The 21,066-nt window shown below is 37.1% G+C and overlaps 1 protein-coding gene across 1 annotated transcript in view; it reads right to left on the bottom strand.

Moving 5' to 3' along the window:
• SMARCC1 (SWI/SNF related, matrix associated, actin dependent regulator of chromatin subfamily c member 1) overlaps positions 1–21,066 on the bottom strand; it is a 169,436-nt gene that overhangs the window by 107,359 nt on the left and 41,011 nt on the right. Inside the window, exons 6-9 of the mRNA XM_055343264.1 lie at positions 18,307–18,376; positions 9,222–9,291; positions 6,507–6,582; positions 1,403–1,528 (exon numbers count right to left, since the gene is read on the bottom strand). Coding sequence (XP_055199239.1) covers positions 1,403–1,528; positions 6,507–6,582; positions 9,222–9,291; positions 18,307–18,376 — 342 coding nt within the window. The remainder of the gene's footprint in view (positions 1–1,402; positions 1,529–6,506; positions 6,583–9,221; positions 9,292–18,306; positions 18,377–21,066) is intronic.

Raw genomic sequence — 21,066 nt, 5'->3', positions numbered from 1 at the left:
ATGTGATGTAGATGGGATCCCTGGGTGGCGCAGCGGTTTGGCACCTGCCTTTGGCCCAGGGCGCAATCCTGGAGACCCGGGATCGAATCCCACATCGGGCTCCCGGTGCATGGAGCCTGCTTCTCCCTCTGCCTGTGTCTCTGCCTCTCTCTCTCTCTCTCTCTCTCTGTGACTATCATAAATAAATAAAAATTTAAAAAAAAATAAATAAATAAATAATGTGATGTAGAAATTAGAATATTCCTAATGACAAAAAAGACTTGGTTGGAAACGCATTCAGGGAAAACAAATATGTAAGCATAATGGTGGGGAGGGGAGGGCTGAATAAAAAATAAAATTGGAAGTCAAACTCGACAGCAAATAAGGACAAATTAAATAAAAATGAAAGGATATGAAAAAGACTTAGTTTTAAAATATTTTTCTTAAAAATAAAAAATACACATTGTATGACAAAGTTTTTTTGTTTTTTTTTTTTAATTTTTATTTATTTATGATAGTCACAGAGAGAGAGAGAGAGGCAGAGACACAGGCAGAGGGAGAAGCAGGCTCCATGCACCGGAAGCCCGATGTGGGATTCGATCCCGGGTCTCCAGGATCGCGCCCCGGGCCAAAGGCAGGCGCCAAACCGCTGCGCCACCCAGGGATCCCTATGACAAAGTTTTAGTAAGGAAGTCTCAGGGCAGAAAACAGACATGAAAGGATGGTACATTCTAAGTGAACAGTTAAAAGTATTTGTCTCAAAATTTTTTCAAAGAACTACAGTACAAAACAAAAAGCAAAAACTTAATGTGTCCCCACTGAAAAGGAATGAGAACCTTACCTAAGCAGTCACCAGCTGACACCAACAATCTAAGCCTTCTTCTCAGACTCGCCTCCCTCTGGGTGACACACCTACCTCTCAGGTTGTGGCTTCTCAAGAACCACGGTAAAAAGTTTTGGTGGCTGGGCTTCTTAAAGAATTAAAGAGTAATAAATACGACATCATCCCACCTTAAAAAAGGAGCTGAACTGTACTTCTGAAACTTTTGAGGCCTACATTTTACGTGTACAGTGACAAGACTATTAAAAAATAAGACAAAATCAGCTTTCCATTGAAAAACCAATAATTAAATTGATATTATTTAATTCACAAAATGAAAACTCAGACCTACAAAACAAAATCAGCTGCAACACTGCATGTGCCACATTAAATCTCGATGACCCTTTGAGACTGTCAAGCCCCTTCTTTGGGAATGCCAGCTCCTGAGACAGCTATATGGCCATTTGGTAACTTTTCTATATACCTGATGGGTGATGGATCTTGGACTGTATATCAGAGTTTATTAATAAGGATCTGACAATAGTGAGTCCTAGAAAGAAGAAACCCCAAGTGGAAAAAAAAAAATGATGCCAAACCAAATACCTCTTCATTCTTTGTTGAAATTCGCTGACGAAAGCTCACAGGCTTCCTGTTCTCGTCTACCTCATAATCCTCCTCATTCATCCATTCATTGAAAACATCAGTGTCCAAAATCCACTTCGCATGAACCTAAAAGCACAAACATGTGTATCTATATAAATAATAAATCATTATAGTTTTTACAGTATTCAAAATAAAAGAAGCTTGATTTCTTATTCTCAGCTCAAAGCCTCAATTATGTAGAAGTTAAAAACATGACACTGTAGGGGAGCCTGGGTGGCTCAGCTGGCTGAGCTTCAGCATCCTGGTTCTGGTTCAGGTCATGATCTTGGGAGTCCTGGGATCAGGCCCTGCATCAGGCTCCATACTCAGTGCAGAGTCGATTCTCCCTTCCGCCCACCTACCACTTGCTCTCACATGATCTCTTTCAAATAAATAAATAAAATCTTAAAAACAAAAACAAAAAAACCATGAGACTATGAAAGACCTGTAAATGGCAACTTAACCATTTCTAATTGTTATTCCATGTTACTGTATATAGTAAGAAAGCATCACTGGATTTGCAAAAATTGAGGTTTTAATAACTAAGACCCTTAAATTTGATAATCATGTCGTTTTTACTTCAGCTTTATCTATAACAGAAAAATAAAATTGTAAGATATTCAAGGTATACGTCATGGTGATTTGATATGCATACACACTGAGAAAGTTAATTAGCACATCCATCACCTTACGTACTTAACTTTTTTATGTGTGAGAACATTTAAGTTCTATTCTCTTTGCAAATTCCAATTACACAATACAGTGTCATCAAGTATAGTCACCATGTTTCTCATTAGGTCTTCAGACAATTCTCCAACTGTAAACTGGTGCCCTTTTACCAACTGCTTACTTCCCTTAGTCCTTCCTCGCTGGCAAGCATTTCTCTACTATGTTTCTAGGGCTTTTTTTTTTCCTTAAAGATTCCATATAAAAGCAGTGTCATGCAGGATTTCTCTTTTCTCCATTTGGCTTTTTTCACCAATCATATGTCATCTTTATCTTGATGAAAACCACTGATAAAAACATTCAACAGCAATAGGTCATTCAAAGTAACACGCCTACTCGTTGCTCTGGGCACGAAGAATGTCTCTATGTCTACGCATTGAGCAAAATTTTAAGGAATGATGGGAAAGGATATTTACACAGACCTATGATCAGACCCATCACCTCGCCCCATCAAGTACACACATGCTGCAAAGAGACTTTTCAGGAATAGTCACGGTTGGGGAATGGAGAAGTTAGAGTCGGATTCAGGAGTCTTCTAAGCCCTTTACGTGACAACTTCCCTTGCTTTTTTGTTAATGTTTCTGAGGAAGAATTTTTAAAATGATGGGTTCTCTGAATGTTGTACAGATACAGATATAGATGTAGATATTGAAACCACAAACCTAGCCTATACATATTCCAATTACCCAACAGAATTTCTCAAAGGGTGTACACCTGAATTTGGGACTAGACAATCCTTCCCTCTGTGGACAAATATGATACAATTTCAGCACCAAAAAGTTTATTAAGTTACTGACCACTGAAAAATTAGAATTCCATAAACCCAAATTGGTAACAGATGAAAAAAAAAGGAAATGAGGGGAAAGGAAGGACTCTTGCTTATATAGCTCTGAAAGCCAACTGGTAAATGTGGATGGAAGACTGGAATGGAAAATTATCACTGCAATCATCAAAGAAAAGATTGGTTCAGGCAAGAATTCAAGTGGATGCTAAATCTGGGCAACGGATGGAGGATTCTGATGAGAAGCAGGAGATCTTTCTGTATGGCCTAAAAGAATCTCTTACAGATTGCTTATAAATTCCAAGTGGAGAGGAGATCCCTAGGTGGCTCAGCGGTTTAGCAAATGCCCTCGGCCAAGGGTGTGATCCTGGAGTCCCAGGATCGAGTCCCGTGTCAGAATCCCCTGCAGGGAGCCTGCTTCTCCCTCTGCCTATGTCTCTGCCTCTCTATCTCTGTGTGTCTCTCATGAATAAACAAAATCTTTAATTAATTAATTGACCGACTGATTGATGGATTCCAAGGGGAGGAAAAAAGGAATTATACAGTGGAGCCAACAGAGCACACCTTAATTGGGTGATCAGTATCACCAACAAGGAGCAGATGGACACAGCATGCCTCCCAATATGAGGCTCTGAAAAAGACACATCACTTACGCGATATTCTGACTAGAATGCATAATCTGATTTAACTATGAAAAATGATCACAAATTCCAAATGAGAAATATTCCTTTCAAATTCAAAAATGTCAAAAAAGGCAGGAGAGCACAGGAGTAATATTTCAGATTAAAGGAAACGAGAGGAGATTTGAATGAAATAACTGACACTCAACAGTTTTTTATAACAGAAAAAAATGCTACAAAAAACATTATTGGGTCAAGTAGCAAAATTAGAATACAGACAGTAGATTAGTGTATTGTGTCAATGTTAAATTTTATTGAAGTTGATACCTGCAAAGTGCTTATGAGTGAGAATCCCTTATTCTTAGGAAACACAAACTTCTGTTTTAGAATAAAGGCCCGTGATATATATGCATCTTTATCTCAAAAGGTTAAGAATAAAAAAAAAATGTATGTATAAAAAAACACAGGGGAACCTGGGTGGCTCAGTGATTGAGCATCTGCCTTTGGCTCAGGTTGTGAACCCAGGGTCCTGGGATCAAGTACCACACCAGGCTCCCTGCAGGGAGCCTCTTTCTCCCTTTATGTCTCTGCGTCTCTCTAGGTCTCTCATGAATAAATAAATAAAATCTTTTAAAACTAAAATTAAAAAATAAAAACAGAGTAGAAGTGATAAATCGAAATGGGGGTAAAAGGTAAACAATAGGCAAATCTGGATAAAAGGTATATAGGTATGCTGTCTACTATTTTTATTCTTGCAATTTGGTTTGAAAATATTTCCAAATAAAAAGGTTTCAGAGAAGTCTAATTTTGTTAATTCCATTATCCTCATATAAAATCTGAAACTTCAGCGGTTTGGCGCCTGCCTTTGGCCCAGGGCGTGATCCTGGAGTCCCGGGATCGAGTCCCACGTCGGGCTCCCGGCATGGAGCCTGCTTCTCCCTCTGCCTCTCTCTCTCTCTCTCATAAATAAATAAATCTTTAAAAAAATAAAATAAAATCTGAAACTTGAAAGCTAAGTCTTTCTGAAGGTCACACAACTCGAAATAGGGTGAATCAGGACTCACATCTAATATATTGATTCAATTTAAGTGCTCAGTATACTACATAGAGCAGTCAATAGAAACTCTATTTAATTACCACTGCTCATGGCAAGAACCAGAACTCCCTGCAGAGGGCAGCCCTGGTGGCTCAGCGGTTTAGCACCGCCTGCAGCCCAGGATGTGATCCTGGAGACCCTGGATCAAGTCCCACATCAGGCTCCCTGCATGAAGCCTGCTTCTCCCTCTGCCTGTGTCTCTGCCTCTCTCTCTCTCTCTCCTCTCTGTGTATTCTCATGAATAAATAAATAAAATCTTTAAAAAAAAAAAAAAAAGAACTCCCTGCAGAAATACTGATTCCAGGACTGGGATATGGAATTACAAAAAGAGTTTGGAACATCTTTTTGTCCCAGAAATAGAAAGTATGCAAAAATGAATCAAATAATACCAAAAGGTCATAGAAAGCAGCTTAAAGGAGTTCCCACCAGCCAAAATTTGGACAATTCATCAGAATGAAGAATGGTAATCATATCACTGCTCCACAGTGCACACTGATACTACAGGCAAATGTAGAGGGAGAAAGGAAACTCATTCCCACTGCAAAGTGCCAATTACAAGCACAGATGGAATGGATAGAATGAGGAAACCACCAGTAATATCTAATTCAGCCAGGCAGGAATTATTAATGGGTAAGCAAACTTTGGGATACAAATTTAATGAAGAAAAGGATATTCATATAATTTCAAAGTATTTCTGTGTAAGGTATTTTTATTCCAAAGAGAAAAATGGGGGACACCTGGGTGGCTCAGCGATTGGGCGTCTGCCTTCGGCCCAGGGCATGATCCTGGAGACCCGGGATCGAGTCCCGCATCGGGCTCCCTGCATGGTGCCTGCTTCTCCCTCTGTTTCTGCCTGTGTGTCTGCCTCTCTCTCTGTCTCTCATGAATGAATGAATGAATGAATGAATGAGTGAATAAATAAGTAAGATCTTTAAAAAAGAGAGAAAGAAAAATGGTAATGCTATAATGGGAAAACCGGGCAGACAGCACCTTAAAAACAATCAGCCATAATGAGAAAAATCGAAATACATGCCTCCTGATGTGAGGCACTAAAGAGTAATTACTCAAAATTACTTAAGTAGTTTTACAGCAAAAATATGCATAGCTTAAATACAAGAATGAGGAAATATCCACACAAACTCAAATTCAAAGACATTACAAACAAATTTATCCCGCACATATCAAAAAAGCCAGAATTATGGGAAAAAAAGAAAGGCCGAAAGTTCTACATTAAAGTAGACTAAAGAGGTCTGACAACTAAATGCAGTGTGTGATCCTTAACTGAATCTTAGATCAGGGAAGAGACTTAGTATAAACTTACTACATCATTGGGACAATTGGTGCAAATCAAATATGGGCTCTAGATAGCTATTAATATTGTTTCAAGAATTAATATCCTGAAATAAAAACTGGGGAATCTGGAAGAAGAGTATAAAGTTGCACTTTATTTTATAATATTCTTACAACTTTAGAATTATTTCCACATAAAGTGGAAAAATAAAAGAGTTGATGCATGGACTCTTAGCATTGTAATGGAAATGACTGATAAAATCCGTCTGTTTCATCATGGCTTCCAGCCTTCCTTAATGATATCAACAATGTTCAACTGCACTCCTCCTGCACCTCTCTCAACTACCTCAAACCACAATGTAACTAGACCACTGCAAATATTTCTGCTAAGACCTAGATAATGAGTTCTTCATGGTCATGGATAGCTTAATAGGATGACAAGAAAGGAAGATCCTCATTCTGTATCTCCTTGCAACACTGTTGTGGAAAAGAGCTGAGAAAAACTATTAAGTTATATAAGAATAAACTTTTTTTAAAAAAAGGATCTTTCACCTTCCATGGCTTTTCTGGAATTGGTGGATCTTCAATTTCTGCATCAACATCATTACTATGGACCCAAGTATCATAGCTACAAAGGAAATGAAAAAAGGAAAAATAAATTAGAACCCAAATTCATTCACTAAAATGACTTTTTATCAAAAGGTAAAACTGTATTTTAGAAATACTCTTAGGATACAGTAATAACAATATTTCACATGCTTTTGTCTGTCACTCTGACAAGAAAACTCTTCTGTCGAGGTCTATAGTAATCTTGACATTGTTAAATCAAAAGTTCAAGCCTTGGTGTGCAGAATTCTAATGAGGAGATCACTGTGTCCTCAAAGCCTTTCCCTCACTTGGTCTCTAAGACAATGTTATCATCTGCTGTTCCTTCTAGCCACTAGCCTCTCCCTAGCTTCCATGGCCAGCTTCTTTCTTCCCAAACCTCTTCAACACTGGAAGGTCCCAGATTTGGTTTAATCCTCTTTGTCTACTCATTCTCTCGATCTCATGCAGCCCTATGGCTTCAAATATATCCTCTTCTGCCCTCTTCTCTGAATGCTAGACTCATGCATCCAACTGCCAAGTCCACAATTCCCCTTACATGTTCAATAAGGCTTTCAACACTAACACACTGAAAATTCAACATACAATGCCATCCTGATCACAACAATGTCCCTAGCCAATCATCCTTATCTCAGTAAATGGCAACTCCATTTTTCCAGTTGTTCTGGCCAAAATCCCTGGGAACCTCCCTGACTTCACTCTCAATCACAACCTAAAATCAAACCATCAACAACTTCTACAGTTCATTTCACCTTCAAAATATGCCCAGAGGGATCCCTGGGTGGCGCAGCGGTTTGGCGCCTGCCTTTGGCCTAGGGCGCGATCCTGGAGAACTGGGATCGAATCCCACGTTGGGCTCCTGGTGCATGGAGCCTGCTTCTCCCTCTGCCTGTGTCTCTGCCTCTCTCTCTCTCTCTGTGACTATCATAAGTAAATAAAAATTAAAAAAAAAAGTAAAAAAAAATATGCCCAGAATCTATCTGCTTCTGACCTTTCTATTTCTGCCCAAAGCTCGAGTCCATTTTTCACAAAGCAACCAAAGCGATCCTTTTGAACATCAAGTGAGTCCACATCACCTAACTCAGAGTAAGACCCAAAACTCCCACATTACCCCCCACCTTACTCAAAGAAAAGAGCCAAAATCCTTATGGTGGATTGCCAAGGTCTCATGATCTGGTCCTATGACTGCCACCCTATCTCCTAGTACTCTCCTCCATTCATGTTATAGTCAAGCCACATGGGCTTTCTTCATATCTCTTTGCTAAAGGGTTCTCGCTTTGAATCACTCATCCTACTCCCCCACAATTTTGAAATAAGCATAAGATCATCTACCAAATTGAAATTCTGTCAATGCTACCATAGTGGCCAATAAATTATCGTAGAAGTAAGTAATATCTAAATTAAATACAAGTATGGTAACAAAGCACTGGCTCCATGAAGCCACTACTCAGAAGTCAGTTCAAAAGCATTTGGAACAAACATGGCTCTATATATCTATTACTAGCACTCCGGTAAGTTTTCTAGGAACACTTAAAACATGGTCTGGAGGAAAAGACTTCCTTTGCCTAGTTATTAATTATACCAGGTAAAAATTACAATGGTGAGTTAGCAACTGCTAACCTAACATTCTGTAAACCTTGAGTACAAAATGTCACAGAGGGGCAGCCCTGGTGGCTCAGCAATTTAGCTCCACCTTCAGCCCAGAGCCTGATCATGGAGACCCGGGATCCAGTCTCGCGTCGGGCTCCCTGTATGGAGCCTGCTTCTCCCTCTGCCTGTGTCTCTGTCTCTCTCTCTCTCTCTGTATGTCTCTCATGAATAAACAAATAATATCTTTTTAAAAATAAATAAATAAAAATAAAGGAATTTTAGGTTTGACAGTGATATTACCTTTACTAATTTATTTTTAATGAGGCCTTGTTTTTTAGAAATGCATATGGAAATATTATTAAAATGTTATGTTTGGGGTTTGCTTCCAATAAGACTAGAAGGCTAAAAGTGGATAGGGGTATAGTTGAAGAAGACTAGTCTGACATGAAAAACCCACAATGGTCAGAATCTCCCACACAGCTCTACTGTAGGTTTAAGAAGATGAAGTTCATGGAAGATCATCCTTATGTGTAAGTGTCCTATGTAGGCATAATATTAATTTAAAAAAGACTACCATTTTCACGAACATATGAACATCCAGTTCGTATTTAAATATTCTTTATTTATAGAGAATGAAACATAGTATGAGCTATGATGATCTCAAAGTAATAATGACAATAGGTAAACAAATTTCCACCAAGAAGAAAAACTCCATTTTAGACATAAAATAATTCATTCTTAATAGTATGACATGAAGATTTTTTGAAAAAACAAGTAAAACAAAACTAATAAAATAGTAGGGAGAAAATTTCATTTCTTGAAGGAAACAAATCTAGATTAGCAGTCTAATACCATACTGAAGGGGTGTTTTTGGCAAATGCAACAAGTATGAGTTTATTAAGAAAAATAATGCCTTGGGACTTTGAATTGAAAGTTCTATAACTTCAGTAAGAAAAATCAGTAAGACTCAAAATATGAGATCAAGCACTGAAACCAACAAGGCTGTCACTATTCAGAAAATGAAACTATATATAAATAATTCTGGCGGATCTCAGGATATATCAACATTACCTGTCTGGGTAAAACCCCCAATGCACTAACACCTGCTTATCTTTTCTCATCACCGGTCTCAACCATTCTTCTGAAAGGGAAAAAGAAAATACTTTAGTCAAGCTGACAAAATAAATAAATAAGCTATTATTTACACTTAATTACTACTTAAAATTTTTGTTTTGCTAGTAAGCATCTCTCCCCCAAAAATATCCTCATAACTGAACATTGTATCTGTCATATTATGAGAAAATTTTTAGCCACATATACAGAATTACTAATCTAGGCCTATTATCTATTACCCTTGGCAAATCCAATTGTCCACTGCAATAAAATACTCACCCTCCCACTCACCTGCCTGTTTGTCTCCAATTCCATCCAAATCATGATCACTTTACTATTACATTTTGCATGTAAAAATCTCTTCTCCCTTTTTCTGTGAGGCTTTGTAATTACTGTACATTTTTCAAAGTGTAAATCATGCTTTACGTCCTTTTTTTTTTATGCTTTACGTCCTTGATGAAAGTTTTACCATATATTCTTCTAGATTCACTTTCTCTTGTATCCTACAACACTTCACAGGCTGCTACATCAAGCTTTCACCAATAATACTATTTTTATTATTATTTCTTTTATTTTTAAATGGTGCCCTGCTTGTTAATTTAGCCCTCCCAACAACAACATAATCAACAAGATCATATTAGATAACTGTACTTCGAATTCCCTTACCAAAGACAGGTGTAAATTTACACAAATTTATAGGATGATTCTTATTGATCTGAATCGTAGTTAAATTATATCTACGTTTTAGTACTTGTTATGCTGTATTTCTTTGGTAGTCTAAATTTAGCTTAGCAAGCTTGTCTCTAGTGCTCAGAGGAAACTAATAAAGGGAGCTCCTTAAAGCCCAAGAAATAGCAAAATAGAAAAACTAAGTGAAACTAGCTAAGTAAAAATGGCTTTTCATTGCCAATTTCAACAATAAATAGCCCCAGCTTCACCAAGTAGAGGCAAGAAAGCCCACATGCCTATGTTTTTTTAATTTTTATTTGAAGTAGCCTCTACATCCAACATGAGGCTCACACTCACTACCCCGAGATCAACAGTCACATGTTCTACTGACTGAGCCAGCCAGACGCCCCAAGCTTGTATTTTCTTTTCTATTTTTTTATTTTTTCCAAGCTTGTATTTTCTTTTTTTTTTTTTTAATATTTTATTTATTTATTCATGAGAGACAGAGAGAGAGAGAGACGCAGAGACACAGGCAGAGAGAGAAGCTGGCTCCATGTAGGGAGCCTGATGCGGGACTCGATCCCCCAACTCCAGGACCACGCCCTGGGCCAAAGGCAGGCGCTAAACTGCTGAGCCACCAAGGGATCCCCTCCAAGCTTGTATTTTCAAACATACAACTGCTCACCTTACTATCTTGAGAGAAAGTGAAAGAAAGAAATTAAGCCTGGGTCCTTAACATGATATCCCAAAATGGCAAAAGAGAAAATGAACAGCAGTCCAGTAGGTCTTTCATCACTTATAATATAGCAATCAACAAAATATACTATTAAGAGATGCCCTTTATTTTTTTTTAAATTTTTATTTATTTATTCATGATAGTCACAGAGAGAGAGAGAGAGACGCAGAGACACAGGCAGAGGGAGAAGCAGGCTCCATGCACTGGGAGCCCGATGTGGGATTCGATCCCGGGTCTCCAGGATCGCGCCCTGGGCCAAAGGCAGGCGCTAAACCACTGCGCCACCCAGGGATCCCAAGAGATGCCCTTTAGAATACTAATCTATCTTCAAAGGCTGTGCAGCTTTAGAAGGTAAAGAAAAAAGAATACTTGGGTCTCCTGGGTGGCTCAGCAGTTGAGCATCTGCCTTTGGCTCAGGGCATCATCCCGGAGTCCCAGGATCAAGTCCCATATTGGGCTCCCTACAAGGAGCCTGTTTCCCTGTTTCTTCCCTCTGCCTGTGTCTCTGCCGCTCTCTCCCTGTGTCTCTCATGAATAAATAAATAAAACCAAAAAAAAAAAAAAAAAAAAGAATACTCATCCTTTTTACAGAGACTCTGGCACTGATTGATTGCCTTTGGAAATTTTCCCAGGAGCAGAAATAACAAAAGGTTAGAAATGTAAATCCACATTCTTCCCAGAGATAACCATACGCTCCACAGAACCAATAAAACCACCATAGTTTTGAGTAAAAATTAGTTCAAACTGAGAATATAAACATAACTCTCACAACTTAACAATACAGACACAGTCTAACTAAAATATAAGCAATGGGGGGCACCTCGGTAGCTCAGATGGTTGAGTGTCTGGCTCTTGGGTTTTGGCTCATGTCACGATCTCGATGTAATAGGTCAAGCCCCACATCTGGCTCCATGCTCAAAGGGAGTCTGCTGGAGATTCTTTCTGTCCCTTTCCCTTTACCCCCCACCGCCCCCACTCACAGGCACTCTCTCTCAAATAAATCAATCTTAAAAAAAAAAAAAGCAAAGGATCAAATGAAACATTTCTCCAAAGAAGATATATAAATGGCCCAAAAGCATATGAAAAGAAACTTGGGATCATTAAACAATCAGGGAAAGGCAAATCAAAAACACAAAGAGATACTGCCTGACACCTACTAAGATGGCTAATATTTAAAAAGGAGGAAATAAAAAGTGTTGATGAGAATGTAGAGAAATTGCTATCTCCAAAAAATGCTGATGGAACTTTGTAAAATGGTATAGCTACCTTGGGAAACATGGCAGCAATATCAGAAAATGTTTAACAAACTTGCCAATATGGCTCAGCAATTCAATTTCTAGGTATAAACACAAGAGAATTGGAACCGTATGTCCACGTTAAACCTGTACACAAATTATCATAATGGCATTATTCACAAATAAGAGTTCACAAATTTACAGTTGACTAAACAAAAGGTAGTATATCCATACAACGTAATTTTATTTGACAATAAAGAAAATAATGTATAGGAAGTAACATCAGCAAAGTAACATTACAGGAGGCCCCAGACCTTGTTCCACCAGAGACACTGACTTAACATCAAATATACCATCTAAAAAGTCTTCATGAGAACTCTAGAAGCCAGTTAAGGAGTTGTAGTACTTCAGGCAAGCTCAAAGTCAAGAACAGCTACATTGAAACGGTAAGAAAAGCCATTTCATGTCAACCACAACAGCAATTCTCTCAAGCCAGCAGAGCTCACCAGGATCAGGAAAAGTTCAGCTTGCAGCTTCTCCTTTGGGCTACAAAGAGAAGAGTGAATGTGCATCCAATATCCCAAATTATTGAGGCTGTCTGAGGGATTGGTCTGCCTCACCTGACTTAGAGCACTAATGGAACTGACATATTTTGGATGTGTGGTGGTCAATGAGAACAAAAGAAATCTTAGTGACTTATTGTAGTGCTAGAGAACCAGTAATGCCATAGACAGAGGCTGAGTCAACTGGCTATGATCAGGAGAAAGCATCCAGATCACAATTTCTCCACTGGTAGGGAAAAAAAGGAGTGAAACAAACATCCTATGTCCTGGCATTTCTGAGGGCTGCCCAAGGGACAGGTTTCTGTCTCAAACGACTCAAAGTGCTGATGGGGAACCAGTATTCTTTGGAAGCCTAGGCACCACAACTCAAATGAGAGCTCAGTGGCTCCTTGCAACAATAGAGAATTTGTGGGAAAGCAGAGAGACATAGGGAAAGCAAGATATTACAAGCCCCTGAAAGAGAAATCCGCAAACCTCTTTACACCCATAAGCACACAGAAGATGCATCCTCAGAAACCTTTGAAAGATGCCTAGAATCTCCAGCTGAGTTGACTGGTGAAGATCTTCCCCTGTACAAAGTCAGACCATAAAGACCAGGAGAGGCAGCTCTTCTTTTAAATGCCCAAAACACAGCAGAAAATAAGATACACAAAAAGAAAGGGGAAATGACCTAATCAAAGGAATAAAATTAATCTCAAAAACTGACCTTAAAAAAACAAATATAAATTACCCAATAAATACAAAATAATCCTTTAAAAAAAAAAAAAAAAGTAGGCTCCACACGCAGCATGAAACCCAACTCAGGGCTTGAACTCATAACCCTGACATCATGACCTGAGATCAAGAGTTGGACACTTACTAACTGAGCCACCCAAGCCCCCAAAATAATTTTATTTTTTAAAAATTTTTAAAAAAAATTTTTTAAATAATCATTTTAAATGAAAAACCGAGTCAACAGCAATCAAAAAAAAAAATCAAGAGAAATTTTAAAAATCCAAAACAAACACAAAAGAATACAACATACCAAAATTTGTGGGATGCAGCGAAAGCAATTCTAAGAGGGAAGGTCATGGTGATAAATGCCTACCTCAAGAAACAAGAAAAAAATCTCAAATACACAGCCCAACTTTATTCCTCAAGGAACTAGAAAGAGAAGAACATGAAGCCCAAAGTTAGTAGAAAGATGGAAATATCAAAAATCAGATCAGAAATAAATGAAATAGATATTAAAAAGGCAATAAAAAAGCAATAAAACCAAGAGCTGGTTATTTAAAAAATATAAACAAAATTGACTCAAGGAAAAAAAGGGCCCAAACCAATAAAATCAAACATGAAAAAGATATTACAACTGATACCACAGAAATAAAAAGGAACTTGTAAGTAGCTGTAAGAAACTACTACGAATAACTAAACACCAACAAACTGTACAACCTAGAAGAAACAGATGAATTCCTAGAAACAGAAACTTCCAAGACAAAATCATGAACAATTAGAGAATCTGAACAGACTGATTACTAGTACAGAGACGGAATCAGTAACTTAAAAACCCCCTACACACAGCAGTCCCAGTCCAGATGGCTTCAGTAGTGAATTCTATCAAATATTCCAAAAAGATTTAATACTAATCCTTTTCAAACTCTTCCAAAATATAAAAGGAATACTTCCAAACTTACAAGGCCAGCATTATCCAGATACCAAAACCAGATGAAAATGCCAAGGGAAAAAAAAAAAAAATACAGGCCAATATCCCTGGATCAACACAGATGCAAAAATCCTCAAGCAAATATTATCAAACCAAATTCAATAATACATTAAAAAGATCATACATCATGACAACTAGGCTTATTCCAGAGATGCAAGGATGGTTTAACACCAGCAAATCAATCAGAGATACACCACATTAACAAAATGAAGGACAAAAATCATATGATCACCTCTAGAGATGCAGAAAAAAACATTTGAGAAAATTCAACATCCACTTGTGAATAAAAACTCTTGACAGAGTGGTACAAAGGGTACATACCTCAACATAATAAAGGCCATATATGACAAGCCCACAGCTAACATCTACTTAATGGTGAAAAATTGAAAGATTTTCATCTAGGATCAGAAACAAGACAAGGATATCCACTTTCACCATTTTTATTCAACACAGTACTGGAAGTCCTAGCCACAGCAATTAGGCAAGAAAAGGAAATAAAAGGCATCCAAATCGGAAAAGAAATGAAACTATCACCATTTGCAGAATTCACGCTACTATGTTTAGAAAATCCTAAAGACTGCACCAAAAAAAAAGTTTTAGAATAAATGAATTCACTGAAGTTGTAGAATATGAAATTGGTATACAGAAATTAAAATAATGGTTTTAAAGAGACTCAATGCACTACAAAAGAACACATTAAAGGACTAAACAAAATTAGGAAAGTGATGCATGGAACAGTAACAGAATATCAACAGTAATAGAAAATATAAAAAAGAATTTAAAAAATTCTGGAATTAATGAATAGAATACCTGAACTGAAAAATCCACTAGAGAGTTCAAAATCAGATTTGACCAATCAGAAGAATCAGAACTCAATACTGAAAGATTGACATTTGAAATTCCCAAGTCAGATGAACAAAAAGAATGAAGATAAAAAAATCTAAGGGACATAGGCACTCATCTAAATAAATACTGTAAGTAATATTTAGTCTTCCTCTTCTAATGAATATCTTGATTTTTAAAAATTCTCTTCATTTACTTTCATCTCTGAGGAAATACATATTCTTTCTGCTAAAATCAGTAATTCAACTCGCGTTCTTAAACCAATCCTCCTATCCCTTCTAGGTTTCAACTCTATTATGTGCTTCAGTTTACTTTTGCTACATCCAGAAACAAACAATAAAGCCAAATCTTGAAAGACAAAAGTCAGGCCACCTGCTGTGTGGCATCCTCCACTTTCTTTTCCCTGTCATACATTCTGAGAAATTGGTGATCTTCCACCAACTCTACAACTTACTCTCACTTCCAAGTTACCAAAATTTCATTCTCAAAGGTTACATATTATTTCTTACTGACAAATCCAAATGCCTTGTCTCAGGCCTCACTTTTCTTTGTAGAACAGTCCCATTGCCAACCTCCTGCATTTAAAAATGCTTTCTATAGGGCGCCTGGGTGACTTAGTCTGTTAAGCATCTGCCTTCAGCTCAGGTCATGATCTCAAGGTCGAGACTGAGCACCACTTCAGGTTCCCTGCTCAGCAGGCAGTTTCTCCCTCTCTCTCTCTGCCCCTCTTCATCACTTCTGTTCTCTTTCATTCTCTCTTACTCACTCTCTCTCAAATAAATAAAATCTTTGCAAAAAAGTAAAATAAAATGCTTCCCTTATTTCCCCCATGACTTTTAAGATATGGACCACCCTTGGCTTGCCATCTAATTTCCTTTGCTCTCCTGATAAATATATTTATCTAATGACACGACTTTCCTTCACTCAGTAATTTATCTCAGAACATCTCAAAGGGTCTTGCTCTCTGACCAGTTTCCTTCTATCATATATCCCAGAAATCAGCTCCCAGGCAAATTTACCTAATACAGCCACAGTTACACATATCTGTTCACCAAATTCATCAATATTATCTACCATCACTTTTATCCATCTAATAAAAACACAACTCTTTACACCAGAGCTTTGTCCTCTCACCTACCTACTCTTCTCTCCCACTACTGTGAGATACATAGCCAAACTGCTGTTTCCTTTCCATCAAAGTTCATAATTGATTACCTCTATGGTTTTGCTTATTTTGCACCCTCTTCTAGCATGCCATACCCAAAATCTGACCAATAGATCAAGACCCATTAAATATCACCTTTATTTTAAATTCTAATATTCATTAAAGGTATACTGCATTTTCGAGGGTTTTACAACACAGCTTCTAATGTGTGTATGGCTGGTACTGTTATCATCTATACACTTACCTGAAAATATGTGCTTGTAAGGAGCCTAGCATAAAGTTTTGCTGAGAGTCAACATTTACCTGATAGTTATTCTAAGGTATATTGTACACAGTGTGCAGAATGTCTTATATTTTTTAAAAGGCCTTCAATATATTAAAAATTAAATTTAAATGCTATCTCCTAATAACTGCTCTAGCTACTCATAATACCAAGCAAGCATCAGTACGCAGTAAATAAGGCTGTATTAAACAAAGGAAAAAAATAAAACTAGCACCAGTAAGGAATCACTAAGTAGCTAGATGTAACAATTATAAAAGGCAATTTTTCTCAAAAAGCGCACATGCTAAAAGTTTTATATCGGCCTTATTAGAGAACAAAGCCTGCAACAGAAATCAGTATTCTAACATCACAGCTATCCACCACTCCCATCTAGTGGACACCAGTTGCTATTACCTAACGGGAAAACAGGCTGAGAAACAACCAGTTAAATACTAAAGGCCGGGTAAAGTTTCTCACTTTATAAAAGTATAATATTCACAGAGCTGAGATTTTTTACTATAACAAATAAAATCAAACCTGTAGCTATCAAACTGATGATAAAAAGACCTAAATGTAACAGCTAAAACTGTAAAACTCTTAGACAAGTTGTAAAATTTATTAACTCTGGAAAAGGTCATGTATTCTTAGCTTTGACACCAACGCACAAGCAATCAAGCAACCACACAAACCTAACCTAACATCCTATCATTGTTTTCAATATCTGTAAGATCTGTAGCGATGTCCTACTTCCATTCTTGACATTATCTGTTCTTTTTCTCTTGCTTTATCTGCAGCACGATCTGAATAGCCTTATTGATCTTTTCTGAGAACCATTTCTGTCAATGTTGAGCACTTTGTTCCTATATATTTGCCACAAAATTAATTTTCACTCTTAATTATTTCCTTCTTTTAGCTTTAGTTTGCTGTTATTTTTCCAAACTCTTGAGAAAGATGTTTGCATCACTGATTTTTCAGTCTATCTTCTTCCCTAACATACACATTTAAAGATACAAATTTCCTTCTGGGTATAGCTTCAGCTATACAAAATTTAACATTCTTGTACTTATTATTCATTTTATAATTGTTCCATTCCAAAGATTTTCTATTTCCATTGTAATTTCTTCTTTGACCCATGGATTACCTGGAAATATATTTCTTAAACAGGGATTGTCTGCTAATCTCTATTATTAACTTCTTGCATAAATGTAGTCAGAAAAAAGTACTCAGCATGGGGTAATACCCAACTCAATTTTAATATGATTTAGCTTCTTATATAGATGTCCTACGGGATATGCTACGTTAACCAAAAGACTTGATCCCTTACAGGAGATCTATTTCTCAAATTAATTTGGTTATTCTATGAATTCATACTTTCTTTCTCAACAAATCAGTTTCTGTAGTTCTACAGAACTCTGGCCACTGACAAAATTGACCTACAGGATAGAAGAGCTAAAGTTCAGAATCTGAACCATTATAAATTCACCAAACTGAAATACTGCTGAGAAGCCCCATTCAGTTAGCCAGTAAGCCCATCTTCTCCAAACATGTTCTTTCAATTTTGCCATGTCTCTTAATTTTCAGAATACAAGCTACACAGGAAACATTAAAAAGTTATTACATAAGGCATATCTAAACTTAACCAATAAAGAAAGAAATCAAAGTCCAATGATCAGAAAGTTGGACATCACAGAATTAGTTTGCTTAGCCCAATTCAGCAAAAAATTAGAAAAGACACATAAATAACCTGTGCAAGTGTTTTAATACTTGAAAGTCTCTTTTTCAAAATGCTGGTTATATATTGTTTAAATCTCTGATAAAACTTAAAATCTAATGAAGTAGGAGGAGTTCATAACAAAAAATTAACTTACCATCCTCTTGTGAGGAAGGATATGGATAAATGTGGTGGGAAGCTTTTGACTTCTCATCAGTAAAAGTCCCCTGGGAAGCAAATGAACATAAGAGTGAAGCAATGGCAAACAAACTATGCACTGCCAGATGCAAACTGCTTAAGAATCCTAAAGGCATTACTTTATTTATTATGTTTTAAGAGTATAATATTTTTGTTATTTTTAGTCAAGGAAAATATTAGTGAGAACGATTAAAATGTAAATTATCTATAGATACAGTTTATATCGTTGCATAGAAAAATAATACAAGTACCTCTTGCTAATTCTCAATATATCTCCAGGAAACCTTATCAGTAATAGGAGTATTTCTAATTCTAAAAAGTTACTCCAAGAGATCCCTGGGTGGCTCAGCAGTTTAGCGCCTGCCTTCGGCCCAGGTTGTGATCCTGGAGTCCCAGAATCAAGTCCCACATTAGACTCCCTGCATGGACCCTGATTCTCCCTCTGCCTGTGTCTCTGCCTCTCTCTCTGTGTCTCTCATGAATAAATTTTTTAAAATCTTTTAAAAATTAAAAATTAAAAAAAAAGTTACTCCAACGTCATCATAAATTATCACAATTATCTGAAGTGAATCAATTCAGGCTTTTGACCATGAGTCATAACTTATACACATACAGGATGGACATTTGACTTGGCTCTAGTATGTATATACACTACTATTGTTTTAAGTCAATTTTAGAATAGTGGGTGACATAAATACTAAACTTAGGTCTAGCTAGACCACAACTAAACTACTGCATACAATCTAGATTATGATTTGGAAGCTGTTTTTTTTAAAAGACTGATTATTTATTTATCTATCTGAGAGAGAGTGCACACAGGCAAGGGGAGGGAGAAGGACAAGCAGACTACATGCTGAGCTCTGAGTCCAACACAGGGCTCAATCCCAGGATCCCAAGATCATGACCCGAGCAAAAATCGAGAGTCAGATGCTTAATCGACTGAGCTACCCAGGCACCTCTTTGAAAGCCACTTAGATTAAAAAAAAGTGTTCATTCTAGAAACCATAAGAATGAGGACAAGTCTTAAAAATCAGGCGTAAAGAAGGATCTTTAGCATCTTAATGTATTTCTGAATTTTTTCTTTGGCAATGAATATTTACTAATTATTACAATCAGTAAAACACAACAATGCTATTCCCAACTGAAAAGAAATTCCAAAATTCTAAAATTTAGGGCTATCTAAAGATGAACTGGGGGTACCTGGGTGGCTCAAGTCAGTTAAGCGTCTGCCTTCAGCTTAGGTCATGATCACAGGGTCCTAGGATGGAGCCCTATATCAGGCGCCCTGCTCAGTGGGGAGTCTGCTTCTCCCTCACCCTCTGGCCCTCCTCTCAGCTCATGCTCTATGTTCATTCTCTCTCAAATAAATAAATAGATAGATAGATAGATAGATAGATAGATAGATTTTTTTTAAGAAAAGGTGAATTAGCTATAATAAAGCAAATATAATTAAAATAAATACTTATAAATCATTTTAAGTAGTTTGGGCACACTTCTGAATAATCACAGGACACTAAAAATGGGAGGTCACATCTAATGAATATGAGGCAAAAGTCAGAGGAGCACAGTGTTTGTGATCGTGACCTCTAGAGTCCATCAGACGACCTGGGTTTGAACTTCAGTTCTACCATTTTCTACTTGGGTGATATAAGTATTTTAAGTTTTGTCTGTGCTTCAGTGTCTTCTGTGAAAGAGTGGTAATAATACCTATTTCACAAGAATTGTTACGATTTAGCAATGAGCTAAGAATAGTGACAGGTACACTGTTAAGTACTCAAACAATGGAGTTATTAATGCATTTTAAATGTTTGAGCTAAGGCCTAATCATCAGTATTCAATAAATCATTAGCTTATGGTCTCTTCCCTATGATTCTATGAAACCAGGAAGATCCTTCTATATCCCTCTATACATTATCCCTAGAACACAAGCACTAAGCCAGACTTTTTAAGAAAAACGAGAACTAAATGTTCAGTATTAACTGTAAGAAAATATATAAGCTTCTCCCAGGATAACTCTGTAGCAATAAGAGTAGGTAATTTCAGCTGAAGTTAGGAGCCAGCAGGTTAATTTGTTCCATTTCTGCTTTCTATCACTCCACATATAATTAAATTACACTTGACAGTCCCTCCAATAAACAGTCCAGAAGAGAAAGGAGAGTTAAGTGACTGGTTCAAAGGCAAAATGCTGGTGGAACAAGGAAGTAAACTTGAGACTGCCTGATCTGACAGCACAATTCTATTACCTTTCTCTTCCGAAGGGATGTTTTATATAAAAAAAATACTGTACTAAATCTCCAAAAGTAAGCAGTATAGGAAATCCTTGCTTTAGGAACTTGGATGATATTTTATAATTACTGAAACAATACAACTGGCAATCTCTCTTAGAGAAGAAAAGAGAAGATATTTCAAGAGGCTTCTCAACTAATCCTGAGGATTAGTAAAACTCCATAACTCAAATGATGTTGTTTCAGAAAATTATCTTCTACCCAGATCTCCTCAACTAGTTTACCACAATACGGGGTTGCTTATAGTTCAGACACATGTAGCCACAAACCTACATGCAGTAAATACCGAAGGTCTCAATCTAAAATGAGGTTAGAGGAGGAAGAGAAAGATGTCTGAAGATAGCACTGGTACATGTGAATCAAGACAAAGTAAGCTTTTGGGAAGATAAAATTTTCCAGTCCATATATATAATAAATACAAAACATATCACTGG

The sequence above is a fragment of the Nyctereutes procyonoides genome, unplaced genomic scaffold (assembly GCF_905146905.1).
Source record: "Nyctereutes procyonoides isolate TBG_1078 unplaced genomic scaffold, NYPRO_anot_genome, whole genome shotgun sequence".
Lineage (NCBI taxonomy): Eukaryota > Metazoa > Chordata > Mammalia > Carnivora > Canidae > Nyctereutes > Nyctereutes procyonoides.
The sequence above is the reverse complement of the archived record's forward strand: the minus strand, read 5'-3'. Positions and strand labels throughout refer to the sequence as shown.